Source organism: Pieris rapae, chromosome 5 (assembly GCF_905147795.1).
Source record: "Pieris rapae chromosome 5, ilPieRapa1.1, whole genome shotgun sequence".
Taxonomy (NCBI): domain Eukaryota; kingdom Metazoa; phylum Arthropoda; class Insecta; order Lepidoptera; family Pieridae; genus Pieris; species Pieris rapae.
Genome location: NC_059513.1, coordinates 2,824,299 through 2,847,832, shown reverse-complemented (window position 1 = coordinate 2,847,832; position 23,534 = coordinate 2,824,299). Strand labels below are relative to the sequence as shown.

The following is a 23,534-nucleotide window of genomic DNA, read 5'->3' as shown; positions in this document are numbered from 1 at the left end:
GCAGAAGAATTTACTTAAAAATTTAATGAACAAAAAACCGAAATGTATATTTTCGATGTAAATATTTTTTTGATACTTTCAAAATCTTCCGTGGATCGATTTGGACGAAATACTTTTTTTTTCCTATTCCAATAAATTATTTATTTAATAATATTAGTCTTTATTCAGACAAAACATTACGTTATTTTAATCTTTAACTAGTGTCTCTAGTGAGTCGGTGACACACGATAACAACCCATCTGTATGCCCCACTCTGGCAAAGGCCTCCTCCATTTCTTTCCACTCTGCTCTGTTATATGTACTCCTTGTCCATATTTTCCCAGTTACAATTTTTATTTTAGCGGTAGTTTTATTCGTTTAAATCATTTATATAACCGACTTGTTATTATGTTTCAATTAGTTATCAAAGTGTTCTGTTAAACTATATTGATCGATTGCAGGTTGTTCTCGATCAAACCGAGTTTGTAACAGAACTTGTAGTTTGCGCTTTGTATCTCGAAAATATCCAATGTACGACTCGTACAAAATAGAAGTTAGATACTAGAATTAATCCTGATGTAAAGTTCTCGTCAGTTCAGTTATTTTCAATAATCATTTTTGTGTTTCAACTATTAATTATTCACATAGGTAACTTGTATACTAATGAACGTAAAAAATGCCCTTTTAAACAATAAATGTTATAGAGTAAGCGCAATCAAAGTCACTTAATAACACCGCATTTAAACACTTAATAAAGTAATCAAGTATATTTTGGAAAATTAACTTCGCTTTTATGATAGTAGTAATAATAAACTTGTACATTTCATGATTTAAGTACTTGTTAAGGATAGTAAAGCGAAAAACAATAAAAAGATTGTATGAATACTGGTTTTATTACATTAAACAAGCTTAAGGCTAACGCCTAACTAGCGTTCGGCCTCTGTAAATCGATATCAAACAACGTATATGAAGAGAGAACGCTGAGGGTTTTGCAATCGCGGCTAATAAACGGACTAACAGTTCAGTTATTGAACGCCTATCGTAAACACTAGACAACTTAAAAAGTAAGATGAAACACTACTCATTCAGTCACATTCGTTAACAAGACTGCTATAGTTACATTAATACAAACAATAGTTATATTTTAAAATCGCTATTGTTTTCATGATATTATTCTGTAAAATAAATTAATTTAAAGGAAAACAAAAAAGTAAATTTCTACTTATTATAAAATGTTGTCAAACCTTAATAAAATTAAGTAACAGATATATACGTTCCTTTCATCTGGATGCATAGGATCTCAAAACATCTCCTGTTTCCAAGGGAACCAAGCTGTAGAGAAACTTGAAAGTACTTACCGTCTGAACTTAAAGCCGTTTCGGCTTGAAACAAACTCTCTCTGGTCTGGCAGGCAGATTCCTTTGTATCTGGAGCACCGACAGATACATCTCTTATCTCTCTTTTTCTCTCCTCTTCCCTCATCTTGGACTCCTCTCTTTTCCTCAGCGACTCCTCCCTTCGGCTTATATCACTCCGTCTCTTTCCGTTGCGTTCTATTTTCACTTCTTCCGTCTCCGTTTCTACATCTCGTCTCCAAGGTTCGTCTTCCATGTCGAGGTGGGTTTCTTGGATGAAGTCGGAGTCGATACTGGTTGGCTGTGAATTTATTAATTCTTTAGATAAAGATCGGATGTTATTGTATTGAAGTTAAATAATACAAATATTTTAGAATAAAAAATGACAGACTTAGACATGGAAACTATATGTGAATAACATTTAAAAAAAAATTCCTACTCATTACATAATTCAAGGCAGTATTCGGTAGAAGATTTATTACTTAACTTGGTGCCACTCAAATATCCTTTTAAATTAGGTTTAGATAACAGTAAGTCAGAGGAACTAATACATTAGCTTCTTTGTTTTTTGTATTGTTTAAATTAAAAAATTGTGGTTTATTGTAACGCAGTTTTTTAAACCAGCACGGACGGAGAAACAGTGCCGTATTAATATTTGTAATATTGGTAACTGTAATGCGATATTTCTAAAGAATTAGATCTCTGAAATCGTATATTAATTAATACTAGGATAATTACTTTTTACTTTTGACTTGGCACGCATTCACTCTAAACATCATTTGTTCAGTTCGCTGAGTCAGAAACAGAAACTCGAATAGAAAAAGTCTATTATTTTTAATTCTAAAGACTTTAGTGAACTAAAATGTTTACTTTTAATACATATCTTGCAATTTTTTTAACAACTATTGGAATAACAATCTACTAACACTTATGAATGGGAGACACTGTTATATGAGAGAAAAATAAATAAATAATAATAATAATTATTATTATTATTATGAATGTTTATAATAGTTAAATATGCTTACTCTTATCTTCTGTTGTGAGAATTTTCTCTGTTGCTTGAACATTTCATTGGTGTGATTATCCCTCTCCAGACTGGCCCTGGGTTCACTATCCCGCTGAAGACGTTTTGCATCGAGGGTTAAGCGACTGGTTACCAGGCTATCCAGTCGGTCTTCACAGGATTGGCGGATGTGCTCCTAAAAACGTAATTAAGATTACAAAATTTATAGTTGGACATAAACATTTAGTGGTTTAAAAGGTTATTTTTTTCTATATTTCAAGCAGCTTTTTTGGATTTTGACCGTCAAAATTTCATTCAAGAAATTACAATAGACTACATCTTCTTGTGAGAGTGGTGATTCATCTATGTGTGTACAAAGAGTTTGTATTGATACTAGTAGTAGTGGTAGAAGTTAGTCTCGGATTTTTTTCAATAATTATGAACAGGCTGCGAGTTGGTTATTGTGCCGGCTATAGGCATGATTATGGCCTTATTGCACTTTCTATTTATTACTAACGAGCTGACCAGGCGATGATCAATAAATGAGCAGATACTTAATAAACATAAATTATTTTAATGACTTCATAGGACATGACAAACGATATCAAGAGCAAATAAAGCACCTGCTTTATTTGCTCTTGATATCGTGTTGTAAACCCACCTGGGTTTCCAACGAATATATTTATTGTTTATTGAAAAGAGACGAAAAACCTCTGAGCCAATCGTTGTCGAGGGCTCGCGAGTGCGTTGTCCAGGTTTGTCTAGTAATCTAGGTTAGAGCACGACCTGACAGTTGAAAATCGTCAAAGTGAAAGTCAAAGTCAAAAATAATTTATTCATATAGGTAACATAATGTACACTTATGAACGTCAAAAAAGAAAAGAAATATAAAATGATTCTAATTTTACATTTACTGCCAGTTCTCAAATCAAGGGCGTAGAACGGAAGAGAAGAACTGGCAATAAACTCTCCGCCACTCTTTTTAATCGCCAAGTTTTTCTTTTACACAATGTTTGTAAGGAGCTGCAACCATTACACCATGTTCCATATGACATCTTGAGTAATAAAGTATAATAAAATAAATTAAAAACACAGATTTGTCCTCTATCAGCAGGAGGCATGGTGAAATCTGCGTGCGTCTTAATCGCTCTTTATCATTTCCGTATATAGATATTTCCTTGTTAATGTAAAACAAGCCAGTTACAATATAAATATTTGTAAGGTTTATGCAAAATAGAATATAACAAATTGGTTTCAAGGGGTAAAGTTTCGCGTTTGTAATGTAAAGCAAGTTGCAAATTAGTTTCTATCACAATAGACTGTTACGAACTTGACAATTTAGTTGGTAAAATAACTTTTATGAAATTACCAGCTATTGACCGTGGTTCCGTTTGCATTTCAGAAAAAAAATTAACAAACTCTAATGAAAGTTTTTCAGTTGTAGAACGAAAGAAAAAACGTTTAATTGTTTAAATATATATATGCATGTGTGCTTATTTATATATAAATATACTAGCTTATGTGCAACGTTGGTAATCTTAACACAGCGCCATCTGTTAGAATTTAAAGATCTTACCTATCCTATCTCTCAAGTTGGATCGAACTGCACATGGTGTGCGAATTTTATTATAATCGGTTAAGTGGTTTAGGAGTCCATTGAGGACAAACATTGTGACACGAGATTACATATATTAAGATAAAGTAAACTTAAATGCCCTGAAGACAAGAGTTTCCTTAACGGCGGCGACGCACTTGTAAAGTTTCTGGTGTCCATGGGCGGTGGTAAGCACTTTAAATTTAAGGCGCCTTCTAGTCTACCTCCCGTCCATAAAAATAATTCTCGTTCGTTCCTTCCCAATTTTTCTTCAAATAATATTGACACAAGAGACATTATTGTTTTATATTTAAATGGCAATTGGATTAAAATTAGGTATAGTTATATTATTTATGATTATATGTATTAAGCCTTGCGAGTGTGAGTCTCTCGACTGACCACAATTGCTAAAAGCTCTCGAACGGTTTATAAATAATGCAATAAATTCGCCCGTGAAGATGCTGTTTTATTTTAAACCGTTGCAGCTTTTATTTGCTTACACAAAAGCATATTGAAAAAAATATACGTAGTCAAAGATTTTTTAATATTTTATGTGTAAATACAAGTACAAGGGAAATCTTTTTGCCGATTAACACGTACATATTAACGAGCTGTCACTGTAAGTTATGTATATAATTTAACACTTTATTTAATATCCATAGCTTTAACCCATAAAGTAATTTATATTTTTTTAATATAGCCCATTTGTACCATTTGTATGACTGACATTATGTGCTAACTTAGGTGTATACTTAGATGTGTGTGTGTGACTTTTAGGTGGTGAAAAAAAAAACCTGTATATGGATATAAACGGCATGACAATGTTTTCATAATTTAATTATTATTAAATACAATATAAATGTTTTTACGTAAATATTGCAAACAATCTAAAATGATTTTTAATTGAAAGTTAAAATAAATGCATGAAAAATGAGATTAATTCAATAATTAAATACAAATAATATACTGGCATAAAGTTATCTTAAAATTTAATAAAACCCAACTAGAATAAAATTCTATAGGATTGTAAACTGTTTTATATTTTTTTGGTTATTAAGTGAAGTGAATTTGCGTCACTGAATGAGAAACGAATGAATAAAATATTTTATGATTTTACCTTGATGATTTTATGGTCCTCATACAGCTTCCGAATACACTTGAACAGGAACACAAACGTCATTCCAGAGAGGATGAGAGAAAATATGATGAGAATCACCAAGATGTGTGTCTGCTTTATCGTTGACTCGGCTTCCATCTGAACATAATGAATTATTAGTTACTACGAATTGGAAAAAAACACATACGCTTTATTATTATATTTACGCTTTATATTAAAATTATTAATTCATTAACGTAACACAATTCATGCTTGAAAAGGTAAAAATGATAGCAATAATCAAACATCCAAATTATCTTTTTTCAAAATGTAAAGGAGAAAAACGGGCAGGAGTCTTATCTGATGTTAAGTGATCAGCCGCCTATGGACACTCACATTCCCAGAAGGCTCGCAAGTGCGTTGCTAGCCTTTCAAGAATTGGTACGCTCTTTCTTTCTTGAAGGACCCTAAGTCGAATTATATATAATCTCCCATAAAATACCCAAGTTATTGCTAACGCCATACGCAAATTTTACTACAAAACCTTTCAATTGATAGTACATTCAAATTTTCACGGCAGAAGTACCCAAATAATGTCAAGAAATCAAGAGGTTGATAAATCCAGATAAGTCTCGTTGATCACTTGAGATAAAGACCAAGTTATGAGTCGTAACGAATCGTCCCTCAAAGTGAGATCATAAAAATGATACTCTATACTTTATTTTATTACTATTCTTCGTTGGCACATTGTCGAAAATTACTTGTCCGATAAAAGTCTTTGTCCAAGAAAATGTTGCACACTCGTCCAAAGGTTTTAAGGACTTTTCCAATCATTCTTAGAGACGTTTATTAAGACGTTATTCTTAATATATGGGGCATAACATTTCACCACTAATTACTATCGATCTTTAGTGCAATATATAATCAAAAATATATTAACATAATTTTGTTTTACCTACAGCAAAGAGAATATGCTTGAAATCTCGTTAAAGCACAATGCAGAACGCAGCAGCAGAAACATTTCTGTGATTTCATACAAAAAATACGCTTTGCAATATATGGAATCATCACTGATATCTTGTTCTAATGCCATGAAATTCTAAAGTAGTACATAATAATATCAGAGTAAGTAATAGGAAAGTCAATAAAACTGCACCAATCCAATCACCATCTACGTAACTCACGTCACGTAGGTACTGTATTATTCAATGGAATTGCTAAAAGATTCTCTCAAATAAAAAATATATTTCGATTTAGTAAGTACAAAACGCTTACATACTACACTAAGAAATCAGTTGATAAAGCATATATTTTACGACCGCCATTTTCTCTCCTTGCAAGCAAAAATTTTTCAATTGAAGTCAAACTTTTATAGGCGTATACGGGTAAAATTATCACAGAACGTCACGAAGATGTGCAGCGTTTTTGTCGAAGAAAAGGGAGAGAACGATTGAGACCGATTGAGAGAGATTGAGAAGTGGTGGTTCATATATTCGTTTAGTATTTACATATTTGTACTTTAGATGGAAATTCTGTCGCATAACGTCTTTTGCAGTAACCATAGATTTTTTATTTATTTATAATATCACTAGCGGATCCGACAGACGTTGTCCTGTCTATACGTCTTTAATTTGAAAATTTCAAACTTTTTTTAATAAGCTAAAACATTCTGGACCATTTTGATGAAAATTATTATTCAAATGTTATGACAATATCTAACGGTCCAGCACATGGTCTACAATAACACAATGATAACAAAACTTTTTTTTAATTTGATCGCAGCGCTAACTGTCGGGACAGACTAAAATTAAAATTCGAATATTATTTAAAATTTGACAGTGCGATGGTAGCGCCGTCTGTCGGATCCAATGTAAAACATTCCAAAATCAACAACTACTAATTAATTAAAAAAAACATTGTCCAGCGGACAAAATTGTGAATCTAAACCATTCTCGAATCTCCACGAACACACACAAAAAATTTCATCAAAATTGGTCCAGTCGTTTAGGAGGAGTTCAGTCACATACACACGCACACAAGAAATATATATATTAAGATTATCACGTATACAATGTGTAAACAGTGTGAATATAGATGTAAAAATACTTGCAGTGTCCATATACTGGTCTTTTACCTTAGTAATTATTAATTTACAACGTTTCACTTCTGAGATGTGTACTTTGAATTCACGCACTTTTTTATAGAATCTGGGGCAACAGTTCTTACCGGTTGCTAATTGATACCAACCCATGTCAATGCTGGAGGGTTGCCAGTCTTTCAAAAATTCATAGTCTTTTCTTGAAGGACCCTCAGTCGAAATGGTGCGGAAATACTTCAGTGGTCCCACATAGTGGTGGGGTGCGACAAAAACTGCCTAAAGTATCCGTCAGTTGTTAAACGAGGTGATACGAGTGGAATGACGTCTGATGATTTTCTCCATTACGGTCAATCTTAAAAATCTAAAACGTTTCGTACCTACCGGTCATAGTAAGATTGAATTAGGAATCTTCACATACCTTGCAGTCGTCGTGTTCCTCGTCCGCTTTCAGTCGACAGTGCGCTACTTTGTCACATTTTAACAACTTGTCTATACATGTGTTATCTTCACAGTTGAACTCTGTGTCTGGGTCGCATTTCTCTAAAATCATACGTATTACATTTTACAATGATACCGGTGAAAATCCACCGCTCAGTCAATAGAAGTATCTAAGAAGATAACATGATGTGTATAGTCATTGGCAGTAAGATACGTTAAGAGTGATCTCGGTGACAAAAGGTGTTGAATGTCAAAAAAAGTTCAGTCACCGTGACCACGCACGCTGTAAAGCACGCGAAACGTTAGATAAATTTAAAACTATGTTAAATAATTATAAGTTTACAAAAATTTTAATGTGTAAAAGCTATGCTATTTGTACTACGTTCAGAGTGCTGAATAGAGAGAATTGATTGTAAGAATAATGTGAATTTTTATAAAATAAAATTTAATGAATTCTCAGAATTTCATCATTTCAGATGTCTTTGAAGTTTGAGATCTTATTTATGGGTCTTTCTGTTTATCTAATCTACGGCGTCAAAAACCTCTTAAGTATATTCAATTAAAGGGAAAAATTTCGACACTTTCTACAGCACTAACGCCACAAACTCTTAAAGTATCAAAAGCCTTTCAAATCATTCAACCTCATCGCCATCGTAGAATCCGATTACATTCTAAAGAATGCCTATGAATGCAAAGGTATTTATAATATTTAAAAAACGAGGTTTTTATTTACTTAAAAAAAATGATAACCAATAACAATACACCAGTAGTATAAAATGCTCTTTAAATAGAAAAAATAATTTTATTGAAAATGGAAATGGTGATTCGTATTTTAAATGTCAGTTTATTACGCTTTTCATGTATTAGTATACTGGAATAGATCAAATACTATATTATCCTAATGCAAATATTAGTTATCCGATAGTATATTACTGTAAATTTAAAAATCCAGAGGTTATATAATATAACATCAGTGGCGCTGCAACCTTTTTAGGTCTGGGCCTCATATTTCTGTATCTGTTTGATGATCATTTGTCAATCTAATACACAAGTAGATGCTCAGCTTCAGCACAGCTCGGCTGTGCCTGACACACGCCGTCGACTTTTTAGGTCTAAGGCAAGCCGATTTCCTCACGATGTTCTCCTTCGAAGAAATTCCAGGGGTCGAACTGCAGGGACGAGAGTCGCACGGTGAACTACCACTAGGCTAACACTGTTCAATAATTTTTCTTAATGAAAAAGTAAATTTGCCCTATAAGGAAAGACTTATTCTTATTCTGAACTCCACTAATACGCAACACGATTTTCCCTCTGACTAGTCTTTTGTTTTATCATCTCTCCGTTCGAGATGAACAGTTGTCTAAGGCGAATTTTGACTTACTAACGAGCGGATTGACAGAAGTTGTTAACACTCATCTTACATACAAAATTTTAAAACTATTAAAAAACATATAGTTTTAAATAATCTGAACTATTCGAATCTCGAATCGAAATCTCATCAAAATCGGTCTACCCGCTTATTGCATTACGGGTTTGTCGGAAAAGGTTCGATCGTCTTGGGAGTGGCAATGTTAATGATAATATCAGCACGATAACCTAATAAAAGCTCGAAATGAACACATCAACCGATAAACTTCAATACTTCTAACTGTCAAATTTTCAATCATACTTAACCATAGACAATTACGTTTAGCTGTCGGTTGCGTTTTGTTATACAACGTTTTATGTTACGTCCCAGGGAAACACGATTAGAAATCCTTCTATATCCTCCTAGTACCCTATGTCCGTCTCTGGTTCTAAGCTACCTCCTACCAATTATCAGCCAAAGTTCAGGCGTTATTGAGTTATAAATAGTATAAGTAATAATTCTGTTATTTAAATAGATTAGGCAATAATTATTTTACAATTATAGGCACTTGCAATTAAGACAACCGCTATCTAATCATTTAGCTAGTTTAAATCACAGTAGTATTTGCAAATAGGTCACTAGCCGGTGAAGAGTCAAACGCTATTAAGTCGCGAGATCAAGCGGGAAATGGGAACTTGCTGACACAAGACTGTACGAGTATTACCATCCTTAGTCGGATCCAGACTTCTATACGCAGTGTATGTAGCTTGGAAGGATGACTTCTTGCCTGCCTTGGAGGTGAACAGACGAACATACATAATATTGCCACGATCTCCTTTGCCCTTAGTCCCGTCGCCTTTAGTAGTCACCGGATTGGCTACTGAACCACAGTAGTGTGCAAGTCTGGAAAATAGTTTTACTATAGGTTCATATTACAAGCGCAAAAAAAATTGTAAAAACAAATAGTGTAAAAATTTTCGTTATCATATTGTTTCATTCTGCATTCCTAACAATTATCTGTTGAAACTGGTGAAATATATTCTAAGCATTATTATATTAAATTACTCTTGAAAATTGTAATTATTTCTGGCAAACAATATTTCGGATTCATGTCACATAAACGTAAATATTTGCATCATACTCCAAGTTAGGCAACAAAAAACATTTTTAAAATGAGTTTTTGTTGCGTGGGCAAAAGGGGGCAAACGGGCAGGAGGCTCACCTGATGTTAAGTGATACCGCCGCCCATGGACACTCTCAATGCCAGGGGCTCGCGAGTGCTTTGACGACCTTTTAAGAAGTGGTACGCTCTTTTCTTGAAGGACCCTAAGTCGAATTGGTTTGGAAATACTTCAGTCGGTTCCACAAAGTGAATTTATTATACATCAACTAACATTACATTTAAAAAGTTTAATTTTTGATTGTGCACTGCTTTATCCTCCTGAATTGATTATATGTAGCCTAAAGTAATATTCCTGAATACGATAAATACACTGGAAAGACTAGCAATGGCTTTGTTTCATCGTAATAACACATCATAAAGGAGAGTTATCACAATACACACATTTAATAACAACTATATTATGTTGACACGAATCTATTTCAGTACATGCTCTCAATTAAATTATATTAAAACTGTACATATTTACAAATTACAATTTATGAACAAGCATCACATGATGTTATAAATGATAATTTAAAAAAAGTCATTTGTAGTTTTGGTAATTATGAACACATTTTTCCTTTTGTAACGGATACCGCAAAATTTGATTAATTATTTCAAACAAATAATCGTCCGATTCAGACGTTAACTTTTAAGTATTATAACATCTAGAAACAAATATATAAAGACCTTACAGAAAACCTTTAGCATTTTATTATTTATTACGATGAATCCTGCTAAGCAATACAATTCTTAAACATAAATTCGCTTTATAAGTAGCTGTACCTTGATTCATATTCCAATATATATCCGAACACCTGAACCACATTGTCCTCACATTCGTTGGGTTTAACTAATGAGTATTGGGTGAAGTTGAGGTAAATCTGTCAAAGATCAAGTCGATATTAGGAATGTTCATCGAAGTTACACCTTTATAAATTATTAGTAAATTATATTAAGACAGACCACAGAGCAATATTCAGACTAGCAAACTATGTTCATCTTTTTCTTGTATTCGTACGCCGTAAATTCAATATCCATACAGTTCATACAAGAAAAGCTCTCCAAGCAATTTTTTTATATCTATAAATACAAAGGCAAGGGGGCAAAGGGGGACACTCTCAATGACAGAGGGGTCGCGAGTGCGTTGCTGGCCTAAGACTTGCCACGTTCTTGAAGGACCCTTAATCGAATTCTGAAATACTTCAGTGGGTAGCTGGTTGCAAATAGTGATTAAAAAAATTGTCTTAAATAACGTGGTCAGTTGTGGAAGGACGGAGGCCGAAGTGATACAGCTGGAATTTCATATTCTGCCTCGACACTTTTTTTTTATAGAACAGGGAGCAAACGGGCAGGAGGCTCACCTGATATTAAGTGATACCTCCGCCCATGGACACTCAATGCCAGAGTAGTTACAACGATACACGGTACAACCTCGTTTATAAATTAATAATAATATCAATACAACCTTAGCAGATTATAATTATTTTTAATAAGTACAAACTAAGACTTCAAAAGCATCCCAATCAGGTAGCACTCAACGAATCTATAGTCGCAAAGACTGATTGCATGATATAAAAAAAAATACAATCTTAACCCAAGACGTACTATATATATTAAAAATACATAATTATAACTCTAAAATAAACTTTTTTATAAAAAAATCTTACCTTGGTATTTTCCGGAGTTTTTATGGTCCACAGAACATCAAGATTTTGATTAGAACTGCTCGCTTTGCACTTATCGCTGATTTTTTGCGTGTCTATGGTGCCGAACCTCGCTGTTTCCACCATATTACATTCGTCTGGTATACTGACTGCAAATAATATTAATCGTAATTGATCGTAATTAAACTTTTTGTATGAAGAACATATAAATAAATAATCATGTGTAATTTAAAATTTATTTTAAAAATCGGTAAAAACAGTTTTTCATCAAGTCATAATTATACATATAATTAGGAATTATACAGATAAAAGTCATTTCGAACAATAATTTCAATCTTATAGAACCTATATTGTTATTTCTTATAAAACATTCATCAATCCGCCAAAACGTTTCCTTAGACAAGATGTCGTTGGTGGCGTCGCACCAGGCCCTAATGTACCGTGCCAGTAAACACGCAAATAAATTTATTCACGTTAATTATAATTTTTAAATTATAGGAATATAATACGTTCAAAAACAGTCCTTGGAAGAAATTAAACTCGACGACATTATTGGTATTGTACAGGGGATTACATTTGTGTGTGTAACTAAAGCATGTGTGGCAGTGGCATCAATTTATTATTATTAATAATTGGTAAACTATTACTGAAATTACAATGCAGTCTGATAGACTGATAACTAACTTAATTCCAGGCTGATTTGTAATCAAGAATGTGCATCGTTTTTGGTTTACTATTAAAATATATTATATTCTAACTGTCTATAACAAGGTAACGACGTTGCATATTTTTATTTAAATATACGTACCACTAGTACTTAATTCGATAAAATTGATTGCTATTCTGAACCCTTCGTACTCTATTGTGTCATCGGAGTGAAATTTCAGCCACGCATTCGGTCCAGTCGTACGTATTTGTCGTGGGAATGCCTCCCCACACACCTTATCTATTAGTTTAGAATAGCCCCTCGGACCGTCACGAATCTGAAAAAAATATGTGCATACTAACGGCTTCTTTCTATATTCAATTTTTAATTTTATTTTTTATACAGTCTGTCGACAAATCCAGATTTGGGGAAACGGAACGTAGCCTCATATTACATTAGATACTTATACTCACGAGCGACACAAAAAAGGATTTTTAAAAAATACCTAGAAAAACACAATATTTCGCAGCTAAGAAAATTCGCAAGATTGATTTGTGCGTTTTAAATGCGAACAGATGTTTTCATTGATGAAAGTCAATAAATCAGCAAGACTGACTGACGATTTGGATAATTCTGTACGTCTTTGTGTCAGTGGAATTAATCCTAATGTCGATGGATTAGTTTCTCAAAGTCTTGCTCAAGTATCTCATTGACTTCGGTTATTTTAACTTTCATAGTTTTAAGTTTGTAACAATTTTAACGATTATTTTCTACATTGTACTATAATAACATTGTTGTATTATTTCATATCTAATATAGATTTTTAGTGCGATCTATCGCAAAATATTATCACTACTTCAAAATGCACTAAGACATTTATACACGGCCAGCGAAGGTATTTGCATGCTAAAATTTGGTCCTCAACATGTCAAAGGTTGCCTACACCTGAGTTATACCATCATTGCACTTTCAATGCTATAGAGCTCGCGTGTTACCGGCAAAATAGTTTTATAGGCACATAAATGTTAATTCAAAAATATCTATCCGTCTTAAGATATAACTGAAAAACACGTTGGCTAAATTAAGAGAACTTGTATAAGAAATGTATCGCAATAAAATGTCTTGTAGCCAAAATGGGAAAAAAATTAGTATGCAGCTCGTAAGTCAACTTCAAATTATCGGAAACATCCTAGACACCGTGTATTTAGCAAACAAATAGGAGTAATATCGTGATGTCAACAGTTTCCAAGCGAATAGGTTTATGTTAAGCAAATATTAACTGCGGCGTCTTGACTTGGAGTCCCGGTACTTGAGTGAACACGTTTTTGCGTTTTTCATAAAAAATTTAATTTGGAGATCTATTCACTTGCTGTTTTGCTGGGATTTCTAGAGCCTAGTTGATTTATCTTGCGACCTCCTCTTAGCTCCCAGCTATGCCAGTGAAGAAAACCATTGAAAGGATTAGTGTGTAATAAAAATAATAAAATATGAATACTTACTTCTAAATAGTCGTAAGTGCACTGCGGATGATATTCAATATGAAACATATCAACAAACGTCAATTCGACTACTTTCCCTTCATCGCCTGTAACAAATTTTGTTATTTAAAAACTAAAAAAGTCCAATCTAAAGAATATCTTTAAAATACTTTAACATTGACGTATTACGTCTAAGCACATACTCGAATGTATCGTTTCTATTCTAATTCTCCTTACTATAGTTGCTTGAGTGAGATCATATCATATTAAGAAGATAAAAGAGTGGCGGAAAGTTTCTTGCCAGTTCTTCTTACTCGCTCTACGCCCTTGACTTGCGAACTGGTTGTAAATGTAAATTTAATTTGTTTTTTTTGACGTTCATAAGTGTACATGTTTATCTATATGAATAAAGATATTTTGAGTTTGATTTTGAGTTTAACTCTCTCGATTTGCGAGTTTTAGCCAAAATTTAATTATTTATTTATAATAAGAATGAAAAATGCACAACAAATGAATAAAATTTACAAACGAAACAAAGGACAAACGTAATAGATTACTTCGGAAAACAAAATCACATGATTTAAAAAAAGCAAAAAATTAACTATCTACTATAGGCAGTAATAAATAATAGAACGTCAGTTCACTCAACGGACACTAAAAGGTTCGTTAAACTTATGGAATTCAATAACTATAAATAAAATTATGTAATATATAACATATCCTTTCTCCCTACGAATTAAATAGTTACTTTTTTGATTGTCGTTTGGCTATTTTCTTATATACGTTTCAATCGAATTAATCTTCTACAATATTTCATAAATACACTAATATTTACTATATACCAAATAATATTTCAACTGTAAATAATAGATAGTCTCTAAATCCCATTGAAACAATATGATCGATCATCTATATTGAAGAAACTTTTAAGATTTCTTGAAATTCTTTTACGATTTGCCATTTCCGGCAGGGATTTAACAAATATTTAGTTTTATGGTAATCTAATTGTATTGGTACAAAACTGCTTTGTATATCTACTCTGCCATTAAATAGAGAAACACGTTTCAAGTATATACGGTACAATTAAAATAAATAAAAAAGGGCAACTGTCGGCCTTGTTAATTTCAGCTATCCGTTTCAGGCAACCACTAGGTACTATATATTTTATGTCATAATAACAATCTTTCATCTACTATCAAAGCAAAATTAAAAAGAAATAATAATATTGATATACCCTTCAGCAACCAGTGTGATCTTCATAAGTTCATTTTAATCAATTTCCATCTAATTAAAGATGATTTAATGGACTACTCAGAGTACAAGTTTTCTTAGTATTTATTCCCAACACCAACATGTATACGTAATAATAGTTCATCCGTATTTATTCAAATAACATAGTGGAGCCAAATTTTCGTGTAGTTCTGTCAAGTTTAACGACCCCATTACGCGCACTAGACAATGTAGCAATTTAAATTAATTTAAACTGTTCATTTTAATTATTATAATTTAGCAGGCGCGGATTTTGTTAACTTTGAGCTTTGCTACGTCGTAAAGAAGTAACACAAAGTAGTTAACTATGCAAAGTTTAATTCTGTACCATATATGACCTTATAGATTAAATAAAATATAAAATTCTTGAAATAATATTTAGGGAACCACAGATTTATATAGGAGTCGCTGTTATGATACGATACGACATTATTTAGACAAAATGGCTGTCGAACGTGTTCATTATAGACCGATCTCAGTAATCGGATTTTTTGGATATATAACCAAGCAAAAATACTTTTAAAAAGTTGTTTGTAAGATATCAACCTTGCATCACCATTAACCCAAATCCAGGAGCTCTACTTGGAAATCAAAACCGATACACAATTACAATTTTTTCTTTAATTTATGACGTTATTCAGAAACTCTTGGATAAAGGATGTTTCGAAACGGCAGAAAATATACAATGTGGAATTCTTTGAATCAGGCTTACCCGTTAGAGATCCAACAAAATAGACTAAATCAATATTTTATTCCATATTTAATATTTCTTGTTAAATGTACGTAGGTATTGTATGAAATTAAATATTTATTATAAATACAGAGACTTCAGAAGTGTGATATATATATATATATTTTTTATATTTGACTAAAAATGTACATATAATTATGTATACGATGAATGAAAATATAAACAACATTTAGAGTTTGTTATTTTACTAGAAAACTCTAAATGTTAATAATGTCTAACTCTAATTCCTTTGAGATCCAAAATGTTCTTACAACAAAACCTTCGAATAAGAATTGAAATGAAAAGCGGAAACAAGAGTCTAAACAACCTAATCTATAAAATTTCCATTTAGTCCATACATTTTCTATAATCTCATCGTTATACCGAGGATTTAGATCTATTTAAAAATTTGATGAAAATAAATAATGGTATCCTGAGCTAAAATTATAAATATACTTACCACTTATAACAGTGACACAATCCAAATTGCTGTAATAATAATTATTTTTACTGTCATCACCATAGGGATGCGAAATATATTTCTGATCCTTATTATTATTATTAAACATAAAATATTCGCATTTCGGGTCTGGATCTTCTTCTCTTTTAACTCTTCTTTTGGGTAAATAGATTTCAAACCCGTTATTTCGTTTAACATTTTCACTGTCTACTTTTTCGCTACTATTAAAATTAATATTGTTTTTAATATTTACATTATCACTCTCATTTGTGTTTTTATTAAGGGCTACGGCATTCCTTTTATTTACATTATATTTAACATTATTATTTCTTAATTTTAATTTTTCTTTATGTATATTAAAATTTGTTTCTAAAATGTTATCAGTATAAATTTCGTCATATATGTTTGGTTTGGTCCTTTCCATCTTCATTGTGTTACTAATTATATGATTGTCATCATAATCAGCTACTGTGGAAGTTAGTTTGAAACTCGAGCAAGCTGAAACAAAAAAATACTGTTAGAGAAAATTGTTTTCGATTTCTTATATAAATAAATATTTCACACAGCATTAACAATGTGGTTTAAACGCAAGTAGATAGACCACAAACAGGATTCATTTTTCAGTCAAATTTCATTGAAACATAACATCTGAGATACTAAACTTCAATTAATTAAAAAAAAATATAATATATCAATTTTCAAATATGTTGTATAGTTTTTGTAAATTAACGAATTTTTACAGAATTAGAATTTCATTAAATGTAATAGAATTATTACGGTCATAGGTATCGTTATTTTATATTGTTTTAATTATTAATGGCTTCGAATTTCTTCGATTCAACCTTGGCACTGACAATAAAAAGATGGCGCGTAACGCAAAAATGAGACGCTTAACTGAAACATGAGACGGTAATTTTTTTTCTAACGCCGATACAGAAGTTTCACTTCAAAAATCTTGAATATTTCTTAGCTATTCAGAGATACTTTCAATTATGCTAAATTACAACGGATTAATTTAGTAATGTATTCTTAGTCTCCTAGTTATAATGTACATAGATTATTATTGCAGATCCTACACCCATCTTGATAATGAATTTTTAGTGTTATTAAATCCAAGTCTACTTTTTCATAAAAATTACAAACGCTAGTTGTCTGACGGTGTTGAATAAATTAGTGAAGCCTCGGGCTTCGCCTCGAGGGATGTGTTTTAGTTGGCCTTACTAGTGATGTTATGAATTGACGATGGTAACGAGACACGACTGAATGATATTAACAATAATCCTAAACAAAATATTTGCAGTTGTATAAATAACACTGAAATAAACACACAAGAGATTTTAATTGTCGTGATTAGTTTTGATTGACAACCCACATTTGTCGGATCTGAGAGTAAATAAAATTCGCTAAAGTTAAACCAATTACGGGCTTAAACATTTGCATTAACATTACTCTGAGAATCGAATTGTTTCTGTGTTTAATTATGTAAGTAATCGTTTTGACGGCAATTCAAATGTTTACAGATAATGTAAATGCACTATATTTAATGATTTAAATTTTTTTAACACATGGCTATAGCCATCTTTACAAAAAGAACGGAAATCCTCGTAACAGTAAGGTGAAGCCTGTGAAGTGGCCAGAAGACTTCTGTGCTTCTGGAAGGAGCTAGGCTGGCTAAAGTAGCCAGGGCTTTACGCAAAATGGACCAAATTTGAGTCTAGTTGTAAAAATGAGTTCACTTACTACCTACCTCACCTAACCCTAGCCACCTTTACAAAATCAGATCATAAGTTTGAAATTAACGCGGGGAACATCACTTCAGATGTTATTAAATACAAAAAAAAGAAGCCTAACGATTAAATCGTTGTATTCTTTAGATAAGAATTATTACAAAAATTGGTGTCTAATTAACTCTGCGCTGTCAGTTTTCTAAATGTAAGATTTAATAACTAGTCTTGTTATTCATAATTATTATTCATAATTATTACTTGTCTACGGCATCCCTTACATAATTTATAAGTGTGTCATAATGAATAAAACCAATGAATAAACAAAGGTAGAAAATACACAAACAGAAGCACATACATGTCTGAAAGGATAATAAATGTATTTATGTAAATAAATAATTAAAAAGTTTATAAACTTTTAAAGTATTGTATCGATATTCAAGAAAGTAATACATCACTACAACAGCGGCTTTTCACCTTGCGCGCACAGGCTCAGCCGTTAGCCTCAACTCTGAATGCTTTTTGTGGCACTTCAAACGAACGGAACTATATTCAATGTACATATTAACGTGTGTTTTAATTTTAAACGAATGTTTTAACCCGAAGAATAATCCTACCAAGCCTAGGAACGGAAATGAATTCGATTTATGTGCATGCGAAAAATTATAATTTAAATTAATGTAATGACTACTGCCTTAGTACCAGATGGTGGTTTAAAAACCGTTCTAAGCCTTAACAATGAATGTACAGACCGCTTATTCTACGTCAAGTTTATTGTCTTGTGTCAAAACTATATTAGACTAAGGACTTGTTTCACAATGTCCGGATAAGTTCCAAATAAGCTATTTATTATTTATTGGTAGGATAAACAAGTGTTTGTTGCTTTTTACGACTGTCAGATAGCGGTATTCGTCATGAAACGCGAAGTTTCTTATTTGGACTTTTTATCTTTCGAATAATTTATGTGTTGCATAGCTATTTGGTACTTTATCCATACATTGTGAAACAGACCCTTAATATGAATTTATACGTTACGTACATAACGTACGTAGTAAGTAGATTTTTGGGAATTCGAGTGTTAATAATTAATTTATTGAAGGCGGTTTCTGTATCATATTCTGTATTAAATAAAAGAAACTTTATTTATTTTAGTCATCAACAGGTGTATTGAGAAAGGTCGTCAACTGTTATTAATTTTTTTATTATAATATAATATAGTAAGAAAGACCTAACGTATCAAATATTGGAAAATAATACCAACGTGAATTTATATAGCTGCAAGCAGTGGTGTAGCAAAAGGGTGGGCGGCGAGGGCGGCCCGCACCTGGTGTCACCATTTTTGGGTTGACACCCACTCGGTCTCTTAACTTTAAAAAATATTTACAATAAAAAAAAATTAATCACTAGCATGAAAATTTATTTTTCACGGATTCCTACACTAGCAAAAACTCCGCTCTCTGTAGAATTCTCACAAAAGACGCTGTCGTGGGGGATTCCCCATCCCATACTCGCGATCTTTTAATAAATGATCCGTGTCCTTTATCATATAACATTTATAGCTTTTTGCTTTCGATGGGGTGACACCAACAACTTCCGCACCGGGTGCCACCCAAGGTAGGTCGTAGAAGCTAGATAGAAGCCACTGGCGTGAAGTAATTAAAAGTACCCATTCTCCTAAAAACGAACATGTTTTCCATGCAACCATGGATTGGACGTGTAAAATTAGCAACATAATTAAAATGACTAAGTTATAATTTAAATACTATTCTAAATTGTCAATGTAACATAACAGCTTAAGAATATCAAATCTATCCAAAGACAATATGTTGTAAATAATTGAAAATCTCGTAATTTAAAACGTACCGTTCAAGAAATGTTTCAACGAAATCGTGTGGTCGTATTAAATCCTGATCTTTGAGTGTACAAAGGCCGACCAATATCTTCACGACAAATGAAAAAGTGAAAAGCAAAATCGGAAAGGCTTTAGTGGAAATTGCGTTTCCACAAACAGCATGGCCGATTGGTTTAACAAGGTCTGGTCTTGGCTTTTTGATCAAATTGTAGGGAAATTAAAGGCTTTTATGAGGCTTTTTAATTAAGGAAAGTTCGGTTTGTAAGTTCCCACTATGTGTTTTTATTATTTACTTATAAAGCTACTAGTACCCGCTTCTTCGTTTGATAACATCAGATAATATTAAAATAAAATTAGAAATTGAGTTAATGGTTTCAATACGCAAAATCAGATGTTTAGTCTTGAAACACATCATATCTCATAGAATAAAAAGTAAGTTGTAATTTAAGATAAAAATCTATTATTTTATGAATGCTGGGCTGACTGCATATTGATTAATTCTAGTTTTTACATTTATTTTGGGAATCTGGACACTCTTCAAATTAAGTATTGGGAGGGTTCTCTCCCTTTTTTTGTACAAAAGTTCAAAACTTCTAAAATTATATCTTTGACAATAACAAAACAAAACACAAAAACTGAAGAAACCACAAAAATACTACCAAGGAATCTTCATATTGATTTAATATCGCGGATATTAAGATAAAGCTTCAGGCCAAATTGATATTATCCTGGAACTATATTAATTCTATGCATTTAATATCAATCTTGGCGGATATCCAAAGGGTGCAGCTGGGTTATTAATAAAAAATGACTTTGCTAAACTCTAAATATACTTTACTAACTAGATAATGTATGAATGGACAGCATATTCTAATAAATTTGTGTTATATTATAGTTTAGGTTATAGGCTATTACAAGATCGGGCGGTGAACGGGGTTAACCTGAGCCAGCCTGGTCGAACAGGTATCACTGGATCGACGGAGTGAAGGAGGATCCGCTGCAGCATAAGCCAGCGATTGGGACATGACAGGGAGCGCTGGTGTATTCTCATTTCGGAGACCAAGACACTGTTTGGGTCGCAGACCCAGTGGAGTGCGTGATTATTAATTGAATAGCTCAATGTACTATAAGCTGAATAATATTAACGCTGACAGTTGACATTTAGAATTATCATTCTTTCAGCTGTGCCGAGGAATTTTACTGTTGTGCTCATAAAAATCCTTTTTTTTATAGAATGGGGCAAATATGAGTTGACATTTTAAGTGAAACCGCGGCCATGGACACATTGCCAGATTGCTCGCGAGTGCGTTGTCTTTAAAGAATTAGTACACTCTTTTCTTCAAGGCCTCTAACCCGGATAGGTTCGGATTTACTTCTGTGGGTAGCTGGTTTCACATACTGTTGTGGTAAATCTGCCTAATGTAACGTAGTTTGATATGTCAACGCTCAGTACCTGGATGTATGGCTATTCGTAATGGTTTTTGTTCTTACCATACTTGAATTTAAATAACGCCTACATAGCTATTGTATAGTAAGATATAATAGTATACTATAGTAAGATGCAAGGTGATGTGTAAAAATTGAAGTGCAATGGCATACGGTGAGATTATTAAACGACACTTGACGAATTATGACTTGTCTAAAATTACAAAACATCAATGTACGGCAGTCGCACTTAGCACTAAGACACTATTAAATATTATATTTTAAAAACACGTTCTTTTTGGGAATAGTGTTACACAAGTGATACAATTTTTCATTTGCACGTAGACTTAATTAGCTAACACAAGAAATCCAAGAAATGTATTGTATACATAATAGTAAAACAAAAATAAATCGGTAAAAACACAAACTGGACACAGTTTTTCTGTTCACTAGGGCGAACTTATAAAATATAAATAATGAACTTAGTAAGGCCAGTGACATATACACTATAAACATTAAACCATTAAAATTGCACGCAAATCTTCACAAATTGAAACATTGACGCTCTATAGATAGCCGATGCAAGAAACCTGTTCTTGTCGAAAATTCCCAATCGAATATAGGATGTATTCCTGTATTAAATGAAGATAATTTTTGTTATGCATAATTTATAAATGTTTGATTTATGTAATTTTCTTTAGTATCAATTTAATACTTATTAAATAAATAAATTCACTTAAAAATGAACTAATCTTAAAATATAATAACTAAAAAATATTAATTAAAGGAGGTTCAGGCAAGGTTCCGAAGATACTGGCAGCGTTTCCCCTTTGAATAGTTAGATTAATAATAATACTTTGACCGAGGTAGCTGCCAGCTCTTAGGTCTCCTGTGATGTCGACTAACCCTTTTGCTATTTCCGTAAAAAGCATATTAGCGTTAGGTCCCCACAGACCAAGGAACTCGACACTGATTGAGAGAAAATCATATTCGAAGCCAAGACCCCTGTATTTGCATGCTTTAGCTTTTTCAACCGCTTCACAAGCCGCACCATGTTGATGGGTAGGGGCAAGCGTGTCTGAATAGGTAGCTTCCAATGCCATCACACGACCCATCTTCCATCGAATCATACTCTTACCATCCGGTCTCTTACCATCGTTTCTTGCAATACTAGTCGACTCAAGTAGACTTGGCACGTTGATGGTGGCAAGGGACCGGCGTATGATATCGTTAAGTGCGGCATGTTTTCTCTTATTATATATCTAGTATCTGGATGGCCGAGCTTTGCTCGGTATTTTTATTTTTTTATAAATTGTGATTTGGAAATTATATATAAGTACGAATTACATGCTAATAAAATGATGAAATATGAACAATATAGATTATATATGCTGGAATGGAGTGTTGTTGTGTCGTTAAAGCAATTAAAAAAAAATAGTATTATTATTCGCCGATAGATGTCAGGAAGATTCATTTTTTAGTTTAAATTGGGACTACTCAAACACCACCTTTTTGTTATTTTCTATCATTTATTCCTAGCTAGATCGATTTATCGCTCCCGAAACCCCCCGTATACTAAATTTCATGAAAATCGTTGGAGCCGATCCCGAGATTCCAATTATATATATATATATACAAGAATTGTTCGCTTAAAGATATAACAGATATATGAAGGAAAATTTGTCTCTAAGATGATATATGGATTGAACACTCACCAAGTGCCAGAAACAGCACCGTATTCGCCGGCGATGTCATTGACTTGCCGGCTGCTGAGGCCGTCCGCCTGCATTCGTGCCACCAACCTCACCATCTACATTCACTGAACACTTTATAACTTTTTTTCACCGCCAACTACTCACATTTCTTCAATTTTCATCATTTACCGCACACTTTTTCTGGGCACTCACTATCTCTGTATGTATTTTGTTGATCGTTGCTTTATGGTTTCACTTTTAGTGCTTAAAAACTTTTTTCGGTGGCCTTTTGATCTGAAAAAAAAAAAGAAAATCTTTTATGAGAAAACAATTCTTAATTAATACCAGACTCTGAGAGGCTGAATAATTTAAGGACACTATTATGCTTCCATAATTTTGTTTGGCAGCGTTTAAGCAGTATCGAAAAACTTAAATGAAAAACAAAAAGCTTTCCTTCATTCTCTGAAAGAAAAACACCGTCATTATCCATTGCGTTTTTATTGTGTCACAAAA

General features: G+C 32.6%; 1 protein-coding gene across 1 annotated transcript in view; it reads right to left on the bottom strand.

The window, feature by feature from the left end:
* Nucleotides 1-23,309, bottom strand: part of LOC110994426 — a 35,261-nt gene extending 11,952 nt beyond the window's left edge. The window contains exons 1-11 of the mRNA XM_022261089.2: nt 23,043-23,309; nt 16,327-16,824; nt 13,889-13,974; nt 12,552-12,726; nt 11,747-11,892; nt 10,863-10,960; nt 9,639-9,817; nt 7,547-7,668; nt 5,052-5,189; nt 2,363-2,536; nt 1,338-1,635 (exon numbers count right to left, since the gene is read on the bottom strand). Of these exons, the coding sequence (XP_022116781.2) occupies nt 1,338-1,635; nt 2,363-2,536; nt 5,052-5,189; nt 7,547-7,668; nt 9,639-9,817; nt 10,863-10,960; nt 11,747-11,892; nt 12,552-12,726; nt 13,889-13,974; nt 16,327-16,824; nt 23,043-23,082 (1,954 nt within the window). The 5' untranslated portion in view covers nt 23,083-23,309. The remainder of the gene's footprint in view (nt 1-1,337; nt 1,636-2,362; nt 2,537-5,051; nt 5,190-7,546; nt 7,669-9,638; nt 9,818-10,862; nt 10,961-11,746; nt 11,893-12,551; nt 12,727-13,888; nt 13,975-16,326; nt 16,825-23,042) is intronic.
* Between the last annotated feature and the right edge of the window lie 225 nt (nt 23,310-23,534).